This window comes from Culex quinquefasciatus, chromosome 3, assembly GCF_015732765.1.
Source record: "Culex quinquefasciatus strain JHB chromosome 3, VPISU_Cqui_1.0_pri_paternal, whole genome shotgun sequence".
Taxonomy (NCBI): Eukaryota; Metazoa; Arthropoda; class Insecta; order Diptera; family Culicidae; genus Culex; species Culex quinquefasciatus.
The window spans coordinates 16,092,838-16,110,149 of record NC_051863.1 but is presented as its reverse complement, the minus strand read 5'-3'; the positions used below and the strand labels follow the sequence as shown (position 1 = coordinate 16,110,149).

The 17,312-nt window shown below is 44.1% G+C and overlaps 1 protein-coding gene and 1 long non-coding RNA gene across 2 annotated transcripts; one reads left to right on the top strand and one right to left on the bottom strand.

Annotated features, from left to right (window-relative positions):
- Window positions 1–470: 470 nt before the first annotated feature.
- On the bottom strand, window positions 471–2,455 carry LOC6046066 (RNA polymerase II-associated factor 1 homolog; the record flags this gene model as incomplete). Its single annotated transcript, XM_001863286.2, has 3 exons — window positions 471–864; window positions 927–2,193; window positions 2,253–2,455. Coding segments are annotated over 3 exons (1,779 nt in total), but the record flags the coding sequence as incomplete, so codon positions are not given.
- Window positions 2,456–15,878: 13,423 nt separating this feature from the next.
- Window positions 15,879–17,312, top strand: LOC6044850. Its single transcript, XR_005278678.1, has 3 exons — window positions 15,879–16,661; window positions 16,722–16,831; window positions 16,908–17,312. It is a non-coding gene; the product is annotated as an uncharacterized LOC6044850 (long non-coding RNA).

Below are 17,312 nucleotides of genomic sequence, written 5' to 3'. Positions count from 1 at the left end.
GCGCGGCATTTCAGAATGTGCCGCAGATACTGTTGCCAGCGATTGTCTGCACTTTTGGTGCAATAAAAAATATTCCCGGCAACAATGCCATGCAATTCCAAGAAGAAGATCAACAAAAACAAAACGCACAGTATGGGATTTGACAGCGCGCATTTGCCGAAAGTGCGGCGCGTCGTTTCGAGGCTGGTATGCCGCGTGTCTTTTTCGGGAATACGCGCAATAACTTCAAGCGTTGTGTTGTTGTTTTTTTCGTTGCCAGCTAGAGCTTCTTCTCGCTCGCGGGCAAAACATACGAGGTTCGTGTCTGTGCTACAAAAAGCTGATTTTAAACAAAATCAACTGTGGCATTCAATGGTTCTGATGGGTAATGCACGCGGTTGACTACTTGCAGGCACTTTTTAAATTTGTATTTGAGCGTTTTTTTCAGGAAATTCTTTCAAACTTCTAAAAAGAGAGAAAAACACCAAAAATTGCGTAGAACCATAAACTTTATTAGTCAAAAAATCGTCTCCGTCCAGATTACAATGCACAATGATCGCACCTCCCCTATTCCGCTCACTCGCTCTCGCTGCCGGATTTGGCCGACTTTTCAGCCCCGCTGCCGGAACGACTTCCCGAGCGGCTGCGCGACCGGCTTCCCCCGCCGGATGCCGGCGAGCCCGACCGGCTTCGGCCCGACCCGGACCGACTGCCCGACCTGCTGCGGGCCGACCCCGATCCGGACCCGGAGCGGCGCGACCGCGCCGAACCGCTGCGACTGCGGCTTCGGCTCTTGCGACTTCCGGCCGGCGAACCGGACCCGGAGCGGGAGCGCGACCGCGAGCGAGACCGGGACTTTGAGCGACTTCCCGAGCGGCTGCGACGCTGTTGGGCGATATGAAGAAGGGTTGTTGTGTTGTTTTGAAATTTTGTGGGTGGGGACTTACCGAGCTGGCACGACTGCCAGAGCGGCTGCGACTTCCGGAGCCAGATCGGGAGCGCGAGCGGGACGAGCGACTTCCGGAGCGGCTTCGGCCGCGATCTTCGCCATTGTCGTCGCCCTCGCGCTTGCCTTCGCCTTCGGGTTCCTGGCTTTCCGGGAGTTGTTCTTGCTCCTCCTCTTCGGACTCCTCGGGTTCCTCGTCCTCGATGTCCTCTTCGTCTTCCTCGCCGGGTGGTTCCAGCTGGCGTTCGCGGTAGCGTTGCATCCGGTGTTCCGGGGCGTTCAGCGGACGATGTTTGACCACCAGCTTGGTGTTGTTGGGCGGTTGGCCGACCTTCTGGCGACGTTTGCTCAGCCGGACGCGCGTTTCCAGCTCGTTGTAGTACATGCCGTCCTGGCGCAGAACCAGATAGTAGTTCTCCTCGTAGCCCTTCGAGGCCTTGCTCTTGACGTTCCAGTTGTACTCGCGGGCCATCTTGTACTCGTACTCCTCCTCATCCTCGTACAGCGTTTCGTTGACCAAATCGCGACGTCGCTTCTCGAGCGTTTCCTCCGTGGGCAGGAAGTACGCCACGAACTGTTCGCCACTTTCGTCCATCACGCCCCGGATCATGGCCTGGGACATTTCCTCGATTTGGGCGGGCACGTTCTTGCCGATCGGAGCCGGATCAAAGTCGAAAATGACCTGCGCGCACGGATACTTCCAGTTGGCAAAGTCCGGGAACACCGGAAGCACCTCCACCGGAACAACACCCGGCTTGCTGTAATGCGCCGTAATTTCCTTCTTGTTGTCTTCGAACGTCTTATCGATGGCCTTCACCTGCGCCTCCCGGTCCATGTACAGCGTCTCCTCCCTCAAGCTCTGCTTCACGTTAAAACCGACCTTCGCCTCCACCTTCTCCATCGTCTGCGGCTGGAACCGGGTCTGTTCCGTCGAAATGTACTCCGACTTTCGCAGCCAAGAAACCGACTTGGCATGGCGACTGCTCCGCATCGAATCCTGCGGCGTATGAATATCTTCCTCCAGCAGCTTTTCATCCGCCGGATCCAGCACCGCCAGGTGGTCAATCTGGTACAGATCCCGGTTGATCAAATCGATCGTCACCCCCAGATCATGCTCCGTCAGCACCTCGTACCGATAATTCCTCTCCAACGACGTCGGCTTGTACTGAATAAACCGGTCATTCTCAAACGGGTACGTAATAAACTTCAAATCAAACGGAATGTCCGGCAGGGTGTTGCAGTACTTAACCCGCGTAATCAGTTCCGACCTGCAACAAAAAACACTTTCATAAACAAACCTCCCCCTCAAAACCTCAACAATACTCACCGTTTCTCCTGCGGGCGGGCCACGGCCCGCTTGTCGGCCGCGTTCGAGCCGTTCTGGATTGTGGGGCCATCGCGGGGGCCGGAACTCACGAAAATCTGGATGAGCGTTGCTTTTTTTTCCTTCCTCCTCCGCGGATTTGCACTTTCAATTCGACGACGCGCGGCGGCCACAAACAGCTTGAGCGTAATTTGACAGCGGCGCTGTCAAAGTGTGACGTAACAGTAGAGGCGAGCGCAAGAGGGGCGCCTAGCTTTTTTTAGAGAACCTTGATTTTTCGGGGTGAAAACCCAGTCAGAGCAAATAATATTATGAAACTGAAACGAACCCCATGTTAATTTTTATGTACAACGGTAAAAAACACGATTAAAAACCATTTATGATCACTTTTTTCCATTTTAATGCATTTTTTTTTTGACAAGACAACATTTTTTCGATTGATCAACTATGGTCCCCTTGGAACGAGCTGTCAAGTAGGAACTTTTCTGTCAAGAAGGACCGCGAGGTTAATTTTTCCAAATTGATTTAAAAATCCATGTTAAACTCTTCGTAATCTACACAGGGTCACTGTACTCAGAAAAATAAGCTTTATCGCTGTAAACAATAATATCAGCAATCTAAGCTTCATTTTAAGATCCAATTCAACTCGAATCGTATTCCATTTCAAAAACTTTAAACAAAATTTGTACCAGCCTTAGATGTTTTTGTTTATTTTATTAACATGACCTTAAGCTAAAATGGTCATTCTACAAAAATGCCTTTTTTGCCAAAAAACAAGAAGATCAAAATTTAATTTGCATTGCTGCCATTTTATTAAATCATGTGTTTGGAAAAAAAAAACATCGAAGACACTAAATAAACTGATTTTAGATTTAAGGCTAGTACCGAGGCTAGTACGCAGACCAGAAGGAAAGAGGTCAAGAAACAGAGCATTCTCTGAGATTTCGGTCATTTGATTTTTTTTTTGTATTTTTTAATCCGGCTGAAACTTTTTTGGTGCCTTCGGTAAGCCCAAAGAAGCCATTTTGCATCATTATCCAAGTAACCATCCGGCACTAAAAGAAATCATAAATGTGCTGTTTGTCAGCATTCTACAGCTAATCAGTCATAAAACAGCTAGGATGATAACAAATCAGCTCTAAAACAACTGCTGTAGTATTAGCTAATATGCAGCAGTTTTAATGCTGCTCCTAGCAACACTGCTGCATTTTCCCCATTTTACTGGCAACACTGTTGAGGAGTAAAGGAGAGAGAACAAAATAAACAAAAATAAAAATATATCTTGCTCGTTCATTTCTTCAATCAGTACGACCAAAAATAACCAGCGGAGAAAACGGCTGTCAGTCGATGGCTGAGATTCATCGTAGGTTGTTTATGCTTCCGATGTTTTTATTCTTTGAGAAGAATATTAATGACTGGTTGAACAACTTCTTCGTTCAAAACCTGTATTTTGTGGGTGTTTGCGAGCACCTTTTGTTTGTGGGAAACTAAATGAACTCTTCTAAAGGATAGATTTTTGCAGGTTGCATTTTCTCGGCCACTATGGTGACAACTGGCTTTTTTTTTTATCAGTTCGTTTATTTAGTTGGCTCAAACGGAAAACCCTTTACGGAGCCGGGTATCTTTGTACAGTTATAAGAAAAATAAATTACAAAATCATATAGTAATGAATGCACTAACTAGTGGATATCTTTTAACAACATCGTTCATTAAGTATTTCAATTGAGGCATTATTAGTTGCAAAAAAGCTCTCAAATGTTGGTCAACGTCGAAGGAACAGCACAGCACGTCGATAAGTTTGTCGAAACTGATCAGTCCTGCATTGTTTGTTGTTCGAGGCGCTGAAGTTGAAGATCTGGATTGGCTGGCTTTTTCGGCTTTCGTGATAAATTCGTTGATATTGGTTCACTATCCGCAGCGGTGTTGGTGGTTACATGTTCGATGTGGTTCGGTTGTAGGAGAGTCTTTGCGGCAGAGTTTGGTTCTGCAGGTAGTTGTTTCGTGGCTTCATTGTACGCGTGTTTGTACAACTTCTTGAGATTTCGTTTAACTATATTGGTTTTCGCGATGAAAATTGGACAGTTGGAGATTATTTGATGGTATTGTCCACATCTAAAGCAACAATTGTGTGTCTCCGAACAATCGGCTTCTGTGTGGTTCCCCATACATTTGCAGCAACGGGCACTGTTCGAGCAGTGCTTTACTGTGTGACCGTACTGCTTACAATTTGTACAATACATCACTTTAGGAAAATATGGTCTAATCGGCAGAACTATGTTTTGATATTGTACAAAGTCTGGCAGAACGGTTCCATAAAATGTAATACGTAGTCCAGACGATGGTAGATAACATTCTTCGGTTTTCGAAAATTTTGCTAATCGGCTACAAAACTTGATGTTTACAGGCTTGAGCCGAGGATCGTTGAATTTTCCGATGCCTTTGTCTTTCATAGTAGAAGGAGTTATGTCATCAGCATAAACTACTCCATCTACTTCAACTAGGTGAGGCGGTATGAAAACATGATGTGTTTTTCTAAAGTACTTGTCATTCACTAATCCGTTAGCTTCATGTCTGTTAGTTAATGAAACTCGGATTTTCATGGGATTTTCACTTCTAATTTCTTCAACTGAACGATAACGTTGATTGAGATCGTCAGCAAGAGGCAGCAAACGGAGGGGATCTTGCTGCTTTTTTATGTAAACGTAAAATGGTCCAGATGATGAAATCGGGTACGTCCGTATTTTTTCTACTGAAGGTCGTTTCTCCGTAAAAGAAGATTTGTTGGTCCTTTGTTTTTCACTGTTGGCCATTTTGATCACAAGATCGCGAGGTTACTTCTTCGAGCAAGTGTGAGTATCAACCGTTCTGCTCGACTGCTGAGTGTCAACTGACAACTGGCTTTGAAGTGTTTTTTTCTTTCGATTTCCGGCGGTACTGGAGGAATCTGCCGTCTTCGATGCCCACCTCAGTAAATTCCCAATTTGAGTCCCGCAATCAAGCTCGCAAAGTACTAGCTATTGTAGGTGTCAAACAAGCTATGCTAATCCATCTCCACATTGGCCGTGCGGGATCAGGCTCGAAAACTTCCACACATCAGCAGCAACATCTCCTGGCATCGAATCTTGGACATCTCAATTTCAAACAAAAAATCGGCTCCTCCCCAGTGGTTCAGCTTCATCGGTAATGCAGTTGTGTACAAAACGAAAATAGATCGGAAGGGGGAGATGAAAAAGAGGGAGAGAGCAACATTTTGGCTTCTCCCAATTTTTTGACGTTTTGTGCAGGGTTGGATCAACAACAGTAGAGGCCAGCTGGAAATCAGAAATATACACTTTATCCTTTTTCAAGTTCACCTGTCGTCACGGTCGTCAGGGTATCGAAAATGTACTGAATTTGACATACCGTAAAAGGATAGAAAGTATCCTGGATTGAAAGTACCTTTGTACTTGACTTCCAAAACCGGTTGCATATCAGCTGTAAAAGCGCATTTTGCAGATGTCACAACTTAGCTGTAAACGCTGGTAGAGCGCTTGTACTGCAATCTGACTTGTTTTAGTGCTGTTTGGTTACTTGCTTCCATACAAATTTGGCAGCTGTCCATACAAAATGATACATGAAATTACAAAAATCTGTATCTTTGAAGGAATTTTTGATCCGGCAAAGTTGTAGGTATGGATAAGGACTGCACTAAAAAAATATACACCGTAAAAATGGTGATTTTTAATTTAACTTTTGTCACTAAAACTTGATTTGTGATCGTGCCAACTTTTCAGAAATTTCCAGGTTGTGCAAAAATTTTTGACCGAGCTATGAATTTTCGAATCGACACTAATTGAAATATTGAGATGTTCATATTTGGTACTCAATCCCCAGTCTTCGAAAAATATTTTTGAAAATTCCGAACCGACCTCAGTAAATTCACCAATTTAAGCCATCATTTGCAAAAGTCAAGCGCAATTATCATATCTCCGTCAAGAAAGCCGCTAGATGCCATAATCCAAATCTCTGGCCAGTGGGGATCAGGGAAAATTCTTCAATCACACAAAAATCAGCCGGTTGCTCGACTCTTGGAATCTGGCAATGAACTAAAATCAATTTGCAAACAAAGTCCTCCAGTGAAAATCAGCGGTAATTGCAGTTGTGTACAAAACGAAAATAGATTTCTGGTTGGGGGAGAGTGAGAGGTGTAGAGGGATTTCCTGGCATTCATGTATGAGCTTTTGTGCAACTAATGGGTTGGAGAAGGCCCAGGACTGGAAAATCAGAAATATACACTAAAAAAAAAGTATCCTTTTTCAAGTTCACCGTCGTCACTCGTCAACTCTTTAAAAGGGGTATTTGTACTGAATTTCTTTTGAAGTAAAGGGGTATCTTTAAAAGTAGAAAGTATCCTTTTGAGGATTGAAAGTATCCCTTTTTACTTCTGACTTTGAGTGTAAAGTCCAAAACCGGTTGCATATCAGCTGTAAAAGCATTTAGTGCAGATGTCAAAACAACTGCATAGCTGTAAACCACAGCTGGTAGAGCGCTTGTAGTGCTGCAATCTGACTTGTTTTAGTGCTGTTTGGTTACTTGGGTAGTTTGTCCATATAACTTCCATACAAATTTGGCAGCTGTCCATACAAAAATGATACATGAAATTACAAAAATCTGTATCTTTTGAAGGAATTTTTTGATCGATTTGGTGTCTTCGGCAAAGTTGTAGGTATGGATAAGGACTGCACTAAAAAAATATACACCGTAAAAATGGTGATTTTTAATTTAACTTTTGTCACTAAAACTTGATTTGCAAAAACACTATTTTATTTTTTTATTTTTGATATGTTTTAGGGGACGTAAAATGCCAACTTTTCAGAAATTTCCAGGTTGTGCAAAAATTTTTGACCGAGCTATGAATTTTCGAATCGACACTAATTTTTCAAAAAATCGAAATATTGGTCGCAATAATTTTTCAACTTCATTTTTCGATGTAAAATCATATTTGCAATCAAAAAGTACTTTAGTGAAATTTTTATAAAGTGCACCGTTTTCAAGTTATAGCCATTTTTAGGTAACTTTTTTGAAAATAGTAGCAGTTTTCATTTTTTAAATTAGTGCACCCCACCTTTGAAAAAAATATTTTGAAAATTCTGAGAAAATTCTCTATATTTTACTTTTTTGAACTTTGTTGATACGACCTATAAGGCTTTCTAGTCCGAAATTCACCAACACATTCAAAGTATGTTTACATTACAGCTGGACGTTTGTTTGCATCAGGTTTCCTATATCTTTCTAGCAAAAGTTTTTTGTCAGGCGACTTCTGGCTGGTTTTTTTTTGACTAACCGCCCGATATGTCAGCCAACATACTTTGCAGGGCTGTGACAGCTCGAGCTCGATCATTGTTTGCATCAGGACACTGTGTCGAGAAGTTCGTTATTTTGGGTTAAATTATGTTTTTTCACTGGGTCTAGAAAGCCTTATAGTTGCTGAGATATTGCCATGCAAAGGTTTTAAAAACCGGGAAATTGATGTTTTCTAAGTCTCACCCAAACAACCCACCATTTTCTAACGTTGATATCTCAGCAATTAATTGTCCGATTTACAATGTTGAAATATGAAACATTCGTGAAATTTTCCGATCTTTTGAAAAAAATATTTTCAAATTTTTTAAACCAAGACTAACATTTCAAAAGCGCCAAACATTCAATATTACGCCCTTTTGAAATGTTAGTCTTGGTTTAAAATTTTTGAAAATATTTTTTTCAAAAAGATCGGAAAATTTCACGAATGTTTCATATTTTAATATTGTAAATCGGACCACTAGTTGCTGAGATATCGACGTTAGAAAATGGTGTGTTGTTTGGGTGGTACTTAGAAAACATCAATTTTCCTGTTTTTAAACCATTGCATGGCAATATCTCAGCAACTAAAGGTCGTATCAACAAAGTTCAAAAGTGCAAAATATAGAGAATTTTCTCAGCTCAGCTCAAAAATATTTTTTTCAAAAGTGGGCAAACATGTGCACTCATTTAAAAAAATGAAAAACTTCGACTATTTTCAAAAAAGTCACCTGAAAATGGATTTAACTTGAAAACGGTGCACTTTATCAAAATTTCACTGAAGTACTTTTTGATTGCAAATTCAATTTTTCGATTTTTTGAAAAAGATAGTATTGATTCAAAAATTCATAACTCGCTCAAAGATTTTTTGCACAATCTGGAAATTTCTGAAAAGTTGGCATTTTATGTCTCTAAAACATATGAAAAAAATAAAAAAAAAATAAAAATAGTGTTTTTTTGCAAATCAAGTTTTAGTGACAAAAATAAATAAAAATCACCAAAATTTGTTTATCTTGTATCATTTTTTCCAGTGTAGTCCATATCCATACCTACAACTTTGCCCAAGACACTAAATCGATCAAAAAATTCCTTCAAAAGATACAGATTTTTGAATTTTCATCATTACATCATTTTACAATCAATACATCATTTTTGTATGGCCAGCTGCCAAATTTGTATGGAAAATTATATGGACAAACTAATGATGCAAAATGGCTTCTTTGGGCATACCGAAGGCACCAAAAAAGTTTCAGTCCCATTAAAAAATACAAAAAAATCGAATGACCGAAATCTGAGAGAACTGCTCAATAATCATTTCTGGAGTTTGTTTTTGAAATGGTTCAATAAACCAAATTATCAGTTTTTTTGCTTTTGGGTGTTTTTAATACCCTGACTGAAGACGGTTGCAAAAACACCCAATAAGCAAAAAAAAAAAATGGTAATTTGGTTTATTCGACCTTTCAAAAAACTCCAGAGTTTTCATTGTTATCCGAGCATTCGTTGGTGAAGGTTGTCTGAATCAACATGACTCGTCGCGTCCCGGCGCAGAACGCCGGCAATATTGCCCTACCTGCGGCTCAAGCAGGCAAAAAAGTGGGAATTTCCAAAAGGAAGGTTGAGGCCTCAACTGATGGCCAAAAACCGGGAATTTCCAAAAGGAAGGTGCTTTTGGAAGTGACATCGAACAGCAAAAAGACGAAAAAGAGCGACGGTACTGTACCGATGGATGAGGAGGAGGAGAACTCTTCATCGCACGAGGAGCAGCTTTTGAAGAACAACAAGTTCGCTGGACTGCCTGACGAGGACCAGGTAGCGGAAGCAAAGGAGAATGAAGTGAAACAGCGAAAGGAGAAACTGCCTCCTTTATGTGAGGCAATCAGCAGCAACGATCGACTTTCGTGCGGGGCTTGTTGAACTCATCAAGTCTGGGAAAGTCCAAGGCAACATTCGTCTGTGTCAGGACGGATTTAAGGTGCTGGTGCAATCCAGGCAGCACTATCAACTGGTCAAGGATTACTTGACCGAAAACGAGGCGGAGTACTTTACCCATGATGTCGTCATGGATAAGCCGTACAAAATCGTCGTCAGAGGTCTGTACGACATGCCAGTGGAGGAATTAGCTGCCGAGCTAAAAGTTTTGAAACTGGATGTGTTGGCCGTGCACAAAATGAGCCGACGCAACAAAGACATCAAGTACCGTGACCAGCTCTACCTGCTGCATTTGGCTAAGGGATCGACGACGCTTCCTGAGCTGAAGGCAATCCGAGCGGTTTTCAACATTATCGTGTCGTGGGAGCGATACCGACCAGTGCATCGTGACGTCACACAATGCTTCAACTGCCTGGGTTTCGGGCACGGAGGTAAGAACTGCCACCTGAAGCGTCGTTGCGCCAAATGTGGTACCGATGCGCACATCACATCCCAGTGCATCCAAGATTCGCTGGTGAAGTGCCTCAACTGCAACGGTGAGCACTCGTCAACCGACCGAAAGTGCCCCAAGAGAGCTGAGTTCGTGAAAATTCGGCAGCAAGCATCGACGAAGAATCAGCCTCAGCGTCGTAGAACTCCTCCAGCCCTGGTGGAGCAAAATTTTCCACCTCTTCAACCGCGACGCCAGGTCCCGAACTTGGCACCGTTGCCGTTGGATCCCAGGAAGAGAGCTGAGATGAATCATCCACGGCCGGGTTCCAGCCAGGAGCCGAGACCGCCACCACCGGGCTTCAGCCAGGAGCCAAGACCAACCCAAGAACCAGCAGTTGAGGAAAATGGTAATGATCTTTACACCTCAACCGAACTCCTCAATATTTTCAAACAGATGTCCGCTGCACTGCGTGGATGCAAAACCAAGACCCAGCAGATTGAAGTGCTGACCTCGTTCGTCATCCAGTATGGATCGTAGGTCCCTCAAGCTGCTGAATTGGAACGCTTGCTCCATTAGGAGGAAGAACTTAGAGCTGGTGGATTTTCTTCGCGAGAAGGAAATCGACGTAGCTGCCATCACGGAAACTCATCTGAAGCCCGGTGAAAAAGTTTATCTGCAAAACTACAAGATCGCGACGCAGCTCGATAGGACCACCTCTGGAGGAGGAGGTGTGCTTGTCGCTGTTCATCGTGATCTCAAGCCACGCCGGCTGCCACACTTCAAGCTGGACATCATCGAGGCCGTTGGGGTGGAAATTCCCACTTCTGTTGGCCCAGTACTCTTCATTGCTGCATACTGCCCACGTCAGGTGAATTCCAGAGATGGTTCAGCAGCAAAACTGAAGAGCGATATCCAGAAGCTGACACGGCGGAGCGCAAAGTACATCATCGCTGGTGACCTCAACGCGAAGCATGAAGTTTGGGGCAACAGCAGGAGGAATCGGAACGGAGTGATTCTGCACAACGATCTGCAAAACGGATACTACAACGTTGTGAGTCCGGATCGTCCAACGAGGGTGGCTCGGTCTGGGAATCACTCAATCATCGACTTCTTCATTACCAATATGGCTGAGAACGTGGCTCATCCTGAGGTGTTTGAAGAGTTGAGTTCTGATCACTATCCGGTGGTTGTGGAGGTTGGAGCTTCCGTTACTCCGCAGCGGCAACCAACCCGGAAAGATTACCACAACGTTGACTGGCAGCAGTTTCAGCAAGTGGTCGACAGCAACATCGACTATGATCAACACCCGGAAACTTCTGCTGATATTGATCGTTCGCTGGAGGTGATCCAGCAGGCTATCAACCAAGCAGAGGCTGCCAACGTTCGGGAGGTTCCTGTTAATTTTAAGGTAACTGATATTGACGTAGATACTAAACACTTGATTAGACTTAGGAATGTTTATAGGAGACAATATCAACGGACTGGGGACTATGACAAAAGATTTCAGTGAACAATTTGAACAAAATCATACAAGACCGACTTGACAATATCAGAAATCAAGAATTTTCAAAACATGTAAGCCAGCTTGGGAATTATTCAAAACCATTTTGGAAACTTTCAAAAGTTCTTAAAAATAAACCAAAGCCTATTCCTCCTCTTATTGTTGAGATTCTCCTTTGATTACATCCGAGGAAAAGGCAAATGCACTTGGGCTTCATTTTGTTAGTTCACATAATCTTGGCGCTTCCATGACCAGCCGTAAAGAAACATCAGTTGCCAATAGTATTTCAACAATCAATGACTCTACCTTTGAATTTCCTGCAGATTCCCATGTTTCTGGTGAGGAAGTCAAAGTTGCAGTTAAACAAATGAAAAATATGAAAGCTCCAGGCTTTGATAACATTTTAATCTAGTGTTGAAAAAACAGAGTGATCAGTTCTTTCAACATCTAGCCAATATTTTCAATAAATGTTTGCAACTTGGTTACTTCCCCACCAATTGGAAACTGGGCAAAGTCATACCAATTTTGAAGCCTCAAAAAGATCCAACATCGCCAACAAGTTATCGCCCCATTAGTCTTTTGAGTAGTCTGTCCAAACTCTTTGAGAAGGTCATCTATTCAAGGCTTTTGGATTTTACCAACGATAATAATATAATTTTGAATGAACAGTTTGGCTTCCGAAAGGGACATAATACTGCTCATCAGCTTACGAGAGTAACTAAAATCATCAAGCAGAACAAGCTTGAGTCTAAATCAACTGCTATGGCTTTGTTGGATGTTGAGAAGGCTTTTGACAATGTTTGGCATGATGGTTTGATACATAAACTGTATTTATACGGTTTTCCAATGTATCTTATCAAAATTATCCAGCACTATCTTTCGGAGAGATCGTTCAAGGTTTTTCTGAATGGGATTGCTTCTGGATTATTCAACATTGATGCTGGGGTTCCCCAAGGAAGTATTCTTGGCCCACTTCTGTACAATATTTTTACATCTGATTTGCCTACTCTTCCTGGTAATGGTGTGTTGTCACTTTTTGCTGATGACACTGCCGTTATTTATAAGGGTAAAATAACCAGATATTTAGTAAGCCGTCTTCAGAAGGGTCTTGACGTTCTTTCCGAATACTTTGGCGACTGGAAAATTCGCATTAATGCAACCAAAACTCAAACCATCATTTTTCCACTTTCCAAATCGGCCAGATTTGCCCCAAAGGATGATGTTTTGATAAAAATGAATGATGTTTCGATACCCTGGTCAAAGGAAGTTGTCTATTTAGGTCTCATACTTGACTCGAAACTATTGTTTCGGCAGCATGTAGACAAAATATTGAACAAGTGCAGCATTCTCATCAGGTGTTTGTATCCTTTAATTAACAGAAAATCAAAGCTATCTTTGAAAAATAAGCTAGCAGTTTACAAACAAATAATTTACCCCGTTATTGAGTATGCAGTACCTGTTTGGGAGTGTTGCGCTAGAACTCATAAATTGAAGCTCCAGCGTGTCCAAAACAAGGTACTCAAAATGGTTTTGAATGTTCCTGGCTGGACAAGATCAAGTGAGGTTCATGAATTAGCAGAAGTAAAAATGTTGGATCAGAAGATTCAAGAAAAATGTTTGAAATTCAGGGAAAAATGTGCTATATCTGAATACCCCTTGATTCAAGGATTGGTTTAGTTTATGATAAGTTTAAGTTAGTTTTAGGTTAGGTTATGTTTTCTTAACATTTTTTTCCTCATTGTACCTAGTGTTACAAAAATGATAAATCATATACTTTTAAAGTTATGAAAATGAACAGTGTTTAAATCACGAAAAGCATACTAAAGCTGAAGAGCCACAGCTGACCACTTATTATGTAAACCAAATGTAATTATTATAAGAAAGATTCAATAAAGTATATTTAATTCAAAAAAAAAAAAAAATTCCAGAGTTTTCGTTTTTTGGGTGTGAACTCCGTGTAAAAGAGGTGTCAAACTAAAAAGTGACTTCGTTCGTTTGACAACAGTTGCACGGTTACTGAAAATCGCACTTTTGGGAGTTCAGAAATCGCACTTTTGACAGTTCGCTTAAACGAACTCAAAAAAGTGTGATTTCGCGAACTCGAAAAATGGTAAAAATCGCCAAAAAACGAGTTCAGTTATGCGAACTCCCAAAAGTGCGATTTTGGACTTAGCGAAATTTTTGCAAACTTTTTGAAACCTTTCATCATTTCATTTTGACATTTCTGTAAAGTTTTCTGGTTAGAGATGGATCGCGGATTGGAACCATTGGAACAGGTAAGTGAATTCCGTTCGGAAAAGGATTGTTTCGTCGGCAGAGGTGGCCAAGTGCAGTCGGTTCCCGGAGGCCTGGTTTTGCAACGGATTACGGATTCCTTCAAAGAATTCATTCCCTGGAAGACGGATTTGTTGACTGTGTTTTGTATGAGAAATCCGTCCACCGGTAGACGAAATTCCTGCCAAAGTTGGCTAGAGGAACTCGTCCACCGGTGGACGGAATTCCTGCCAAAGTTGGCAAGAGGAACTGGTCCACCGGTGGACGGATTTCTGGGCAATGTTTTGTAGGAGGAATCCGTCCACCGGTGGACGGAGTTCTGGGCAATGTTTTGCAGGAGGAATGTGTCCACCGGTGGACGGATTCCCTGCCAAAGTTAGCAAGAGGAATTGGTCCACCGGTGGACGGATTTCTGGGCAATGTTTGTAGAAGCAATCCGTCCACCGGTGGACGGATTGCCTGTCAAAGTTGGCAAGAGGAACTTGTCCACCGGTGGACGGATTTCTGAGAAATGTTTGTAGAAGGAATCCGTCCACCGGTGGACGGAGTTCTGGACAACTTTTTGCAGGAGGAATGTGTCCACCGGTTGACGGAATTCCTGCCAAAGTTGGCAAGAGGAACTGGTCCACCGATGGAGAAGGAATCCGTCCACCAGTGGACGGAATTCCTGCCAAAGTTGGCAAGAGGAACTGGTCCACCGGTGGACGGATTTCTGGGCAATGTTTTATAGGAGGAATCCGTCCAACGGTAGACGGAGTTCTGGGCAATGTTTTGCAGGAGGAATGTGTCCACCGGTGGACGGATTCCCTGCCAAAGTTAGCAAGAGGAATTGATTCACCGGTGGATGGATTTCTGGTCAATGTTTGTAGAAGGAATCCGTCCACCGGTGGACGGATTGCCTGTCAAAGTTGGCAAGAGGAACTGGTCCACCGGTGGACGGATTTCTGAGAAAAGTTTGTAGAAGGAATCCGTTTACCGGTGGACGGAGTTCTGGACAATTTTTTGCAGGAGGAATGTGTCCACCGGTGGACTGAATTCCTGCCAAAGTTGGCAAGAGGAACTGGTCCACCGATAGAGAAGGAATCCGTCCACCGGTGGACGGAATTCCTGCTTAAGCTGGCAAGAGGAACTGGTCCACCGGTGGACGGATTTCTGGGCAATGTTTGTAGAAGGAATCCGTCCACCGGTGGACGGATTGCCTGTCAATGTTGGCAAGAGGAACTGGTCCACCGGTGGACGGATTTCTGAGAAATGTTTGTAGAAGGAATCCGTCCACCGGTGGACGGAGTTCTGGACAATTTTTTGCAGGAGGAATGTGTCCACCGGTTGACGGAATTCCTGCCAAAGTTGGCAAGAGGAACTGGTCCACCGATGTAGAAGGAATCCGTCCACCAGTGGACGGAATTCCTGCCAAAGTTGGCAAGAGGAACTGGTCCACCGGTGGACGGATTTCTGGGCAATGTTTTATAGGAGGAATCCGTCCAACGGTGGACGGAGTTCTGGGCAATGTTTTGCAGGAGGAATGTGTCCACCAGTGGACGGATTCCCTGCCAAAGTTAGCAAGAGGAATTGATCCACCGGTGGATGGATTTCTGGTCAATGTTTGTAGAAGGAATCCGTCCACCGGTGGACGGATTGCCTGTCAAAGTTGGCAAGAGGAACTGGTCCACCGGTGGACGGATTTCTGAGAAAAGTTTGTAGAAGGAATCCGTTTACCGGTGGACGGAGTTCTGGACAATTTTTTGCAGGAGGAATGTGTCCACCGGTGGACGGAATTCCTGCTTAAGCTGGCAAGAGGAACTGGTCCACCGGTGGACGGATTTCTGGGCAATGTTTTGCAGGAGGAATCCGTCCACCGGTGGACGAAGTTCTGTGCAATATTTTGCATTAGGAATCCGTCCACCGGTGGACGGATTGACTGCCTTAATTGGCAGTCCACCGATGTACGGGTTCCTAACGCAAAACATTGCCCAAACCCAAAATAAGGATCTGAAGTATTATAGGCACGGATTAGCCTTCCTCGAACCGGAATTCCTGGCCCAGGGTGTGCGACAAAATTGGACGAAGCATTCCATACTTCCGTACTGTATTTATCACCATCTGCAACAGATTTTACCGTAACCAAGATGCGCGATCGGTCCAGTACGCACTTCGGACGTGGAGTTGACCACCATAATGGTTACGATAGAATTTAGTCTTTGCTAAACCTATCTGAAGTTAACTTTCTACTATTTTACATCATCTCTCGAGATCCGGCGGAACCTTTGCCACTGAAGGACGAGCTGCTGTTGGCGGACGATCCACTGTTTGCAACCGAAGTCAACTTGATAATACTGGAGCTGCAGATGCTAGGCGAAGAAGGACTGCCGGAACATGTGCTTATCCGGTCGACGAAGTACTGCCCAAGGTCAACAAGCTGTGCTTTTGCGCTGAATTCGTCGGCAACGACTGCTCAGCGCCAAACAGGACAAAAGCAAACACCGTAAGAAAACATCCGCAAGCTCTTCGACACGGCGGCCGCGCCCGATCTAGACAACCCGGTCCTCGATGGCACCACTGTTTCTTACTAAACCAGACAACCGGAGCAGAACTCCAGGATCAAGTACATCGATTATCAATTGCTGGTATGATCCGTGACGTGGCGGAAGCATATGAGCCAGGATACGCCTCAAGCGAGCCTTGTCTTCCTCGCCATACTCGGACTTGTTAGACGATAGCTCCATGTTTCGGTACTCGCCGAACCCGTTGGCCTCGCTGGTGAACGCTTTCCGTAGCAGCAGTACCAGCGGCTCTTACGGACATCTGTCGGCTAGTGCGCTGGGACCGACGATTGGAGTTCACGCGGCCATGCCTCCATGGCTTGCTGCCGGGTCTACCCGGACATCAACCGCCTAAAGCCAGCATGTTCTCTTCGAACCATCCGCTGCATCCGGGACATTCTTTGACCAAGTCACAGGTAAGAAGCTTCTTCAGTGGATCTTCCGGTCAATACTAACGTTGAAATCCCTATTTCCAGCAAATCACCGATCTCTCTAGCAAGAAGCAGGAACAGCCAACCAACTCATCTAACCAGTGATACGACAACAGGTGGACAGCGCTAGCCATGCTCAGCAGACAAGTCCCACGGTAAACGTGTACCAAATATATGTCCCCGTGACGCGACGTATTGAGCTTGTCTAACTCATGGTCTCTTCAATTTCAGGTCACCGATCTACCATACGCCCTTCGGGAAATTGTTGACCTCGATGGTCCGGCCGCAGTGACAGCTGGTGCTCGTACTACCGGAATTCCTCGGAATCGGTTCAAGAACCGCATCAACTACAAGGGTTCTCTGATGAGTAATCCGCTGTCCAACATCCTAGAGATCAAGATCCAGCGCCACTTTGGGCTCGTCGGGCTTAACCGGCAAATAACCGATCTCAAGATGGAACCGGGCACGACTCCGTCATTGCCCCTCGCCAAGAACAACTGCCAGATGACGGATTTGGGAGGTTTGCAAACTCCGCCGCCGTAGTGCAACGATGATGATGAAGTCCCCGCCAAACCGGAAAATCTGCGTGCCCTGTTGGAAGTGTGTTGATTTTTGTTTGATGATTATTCCGGGTTG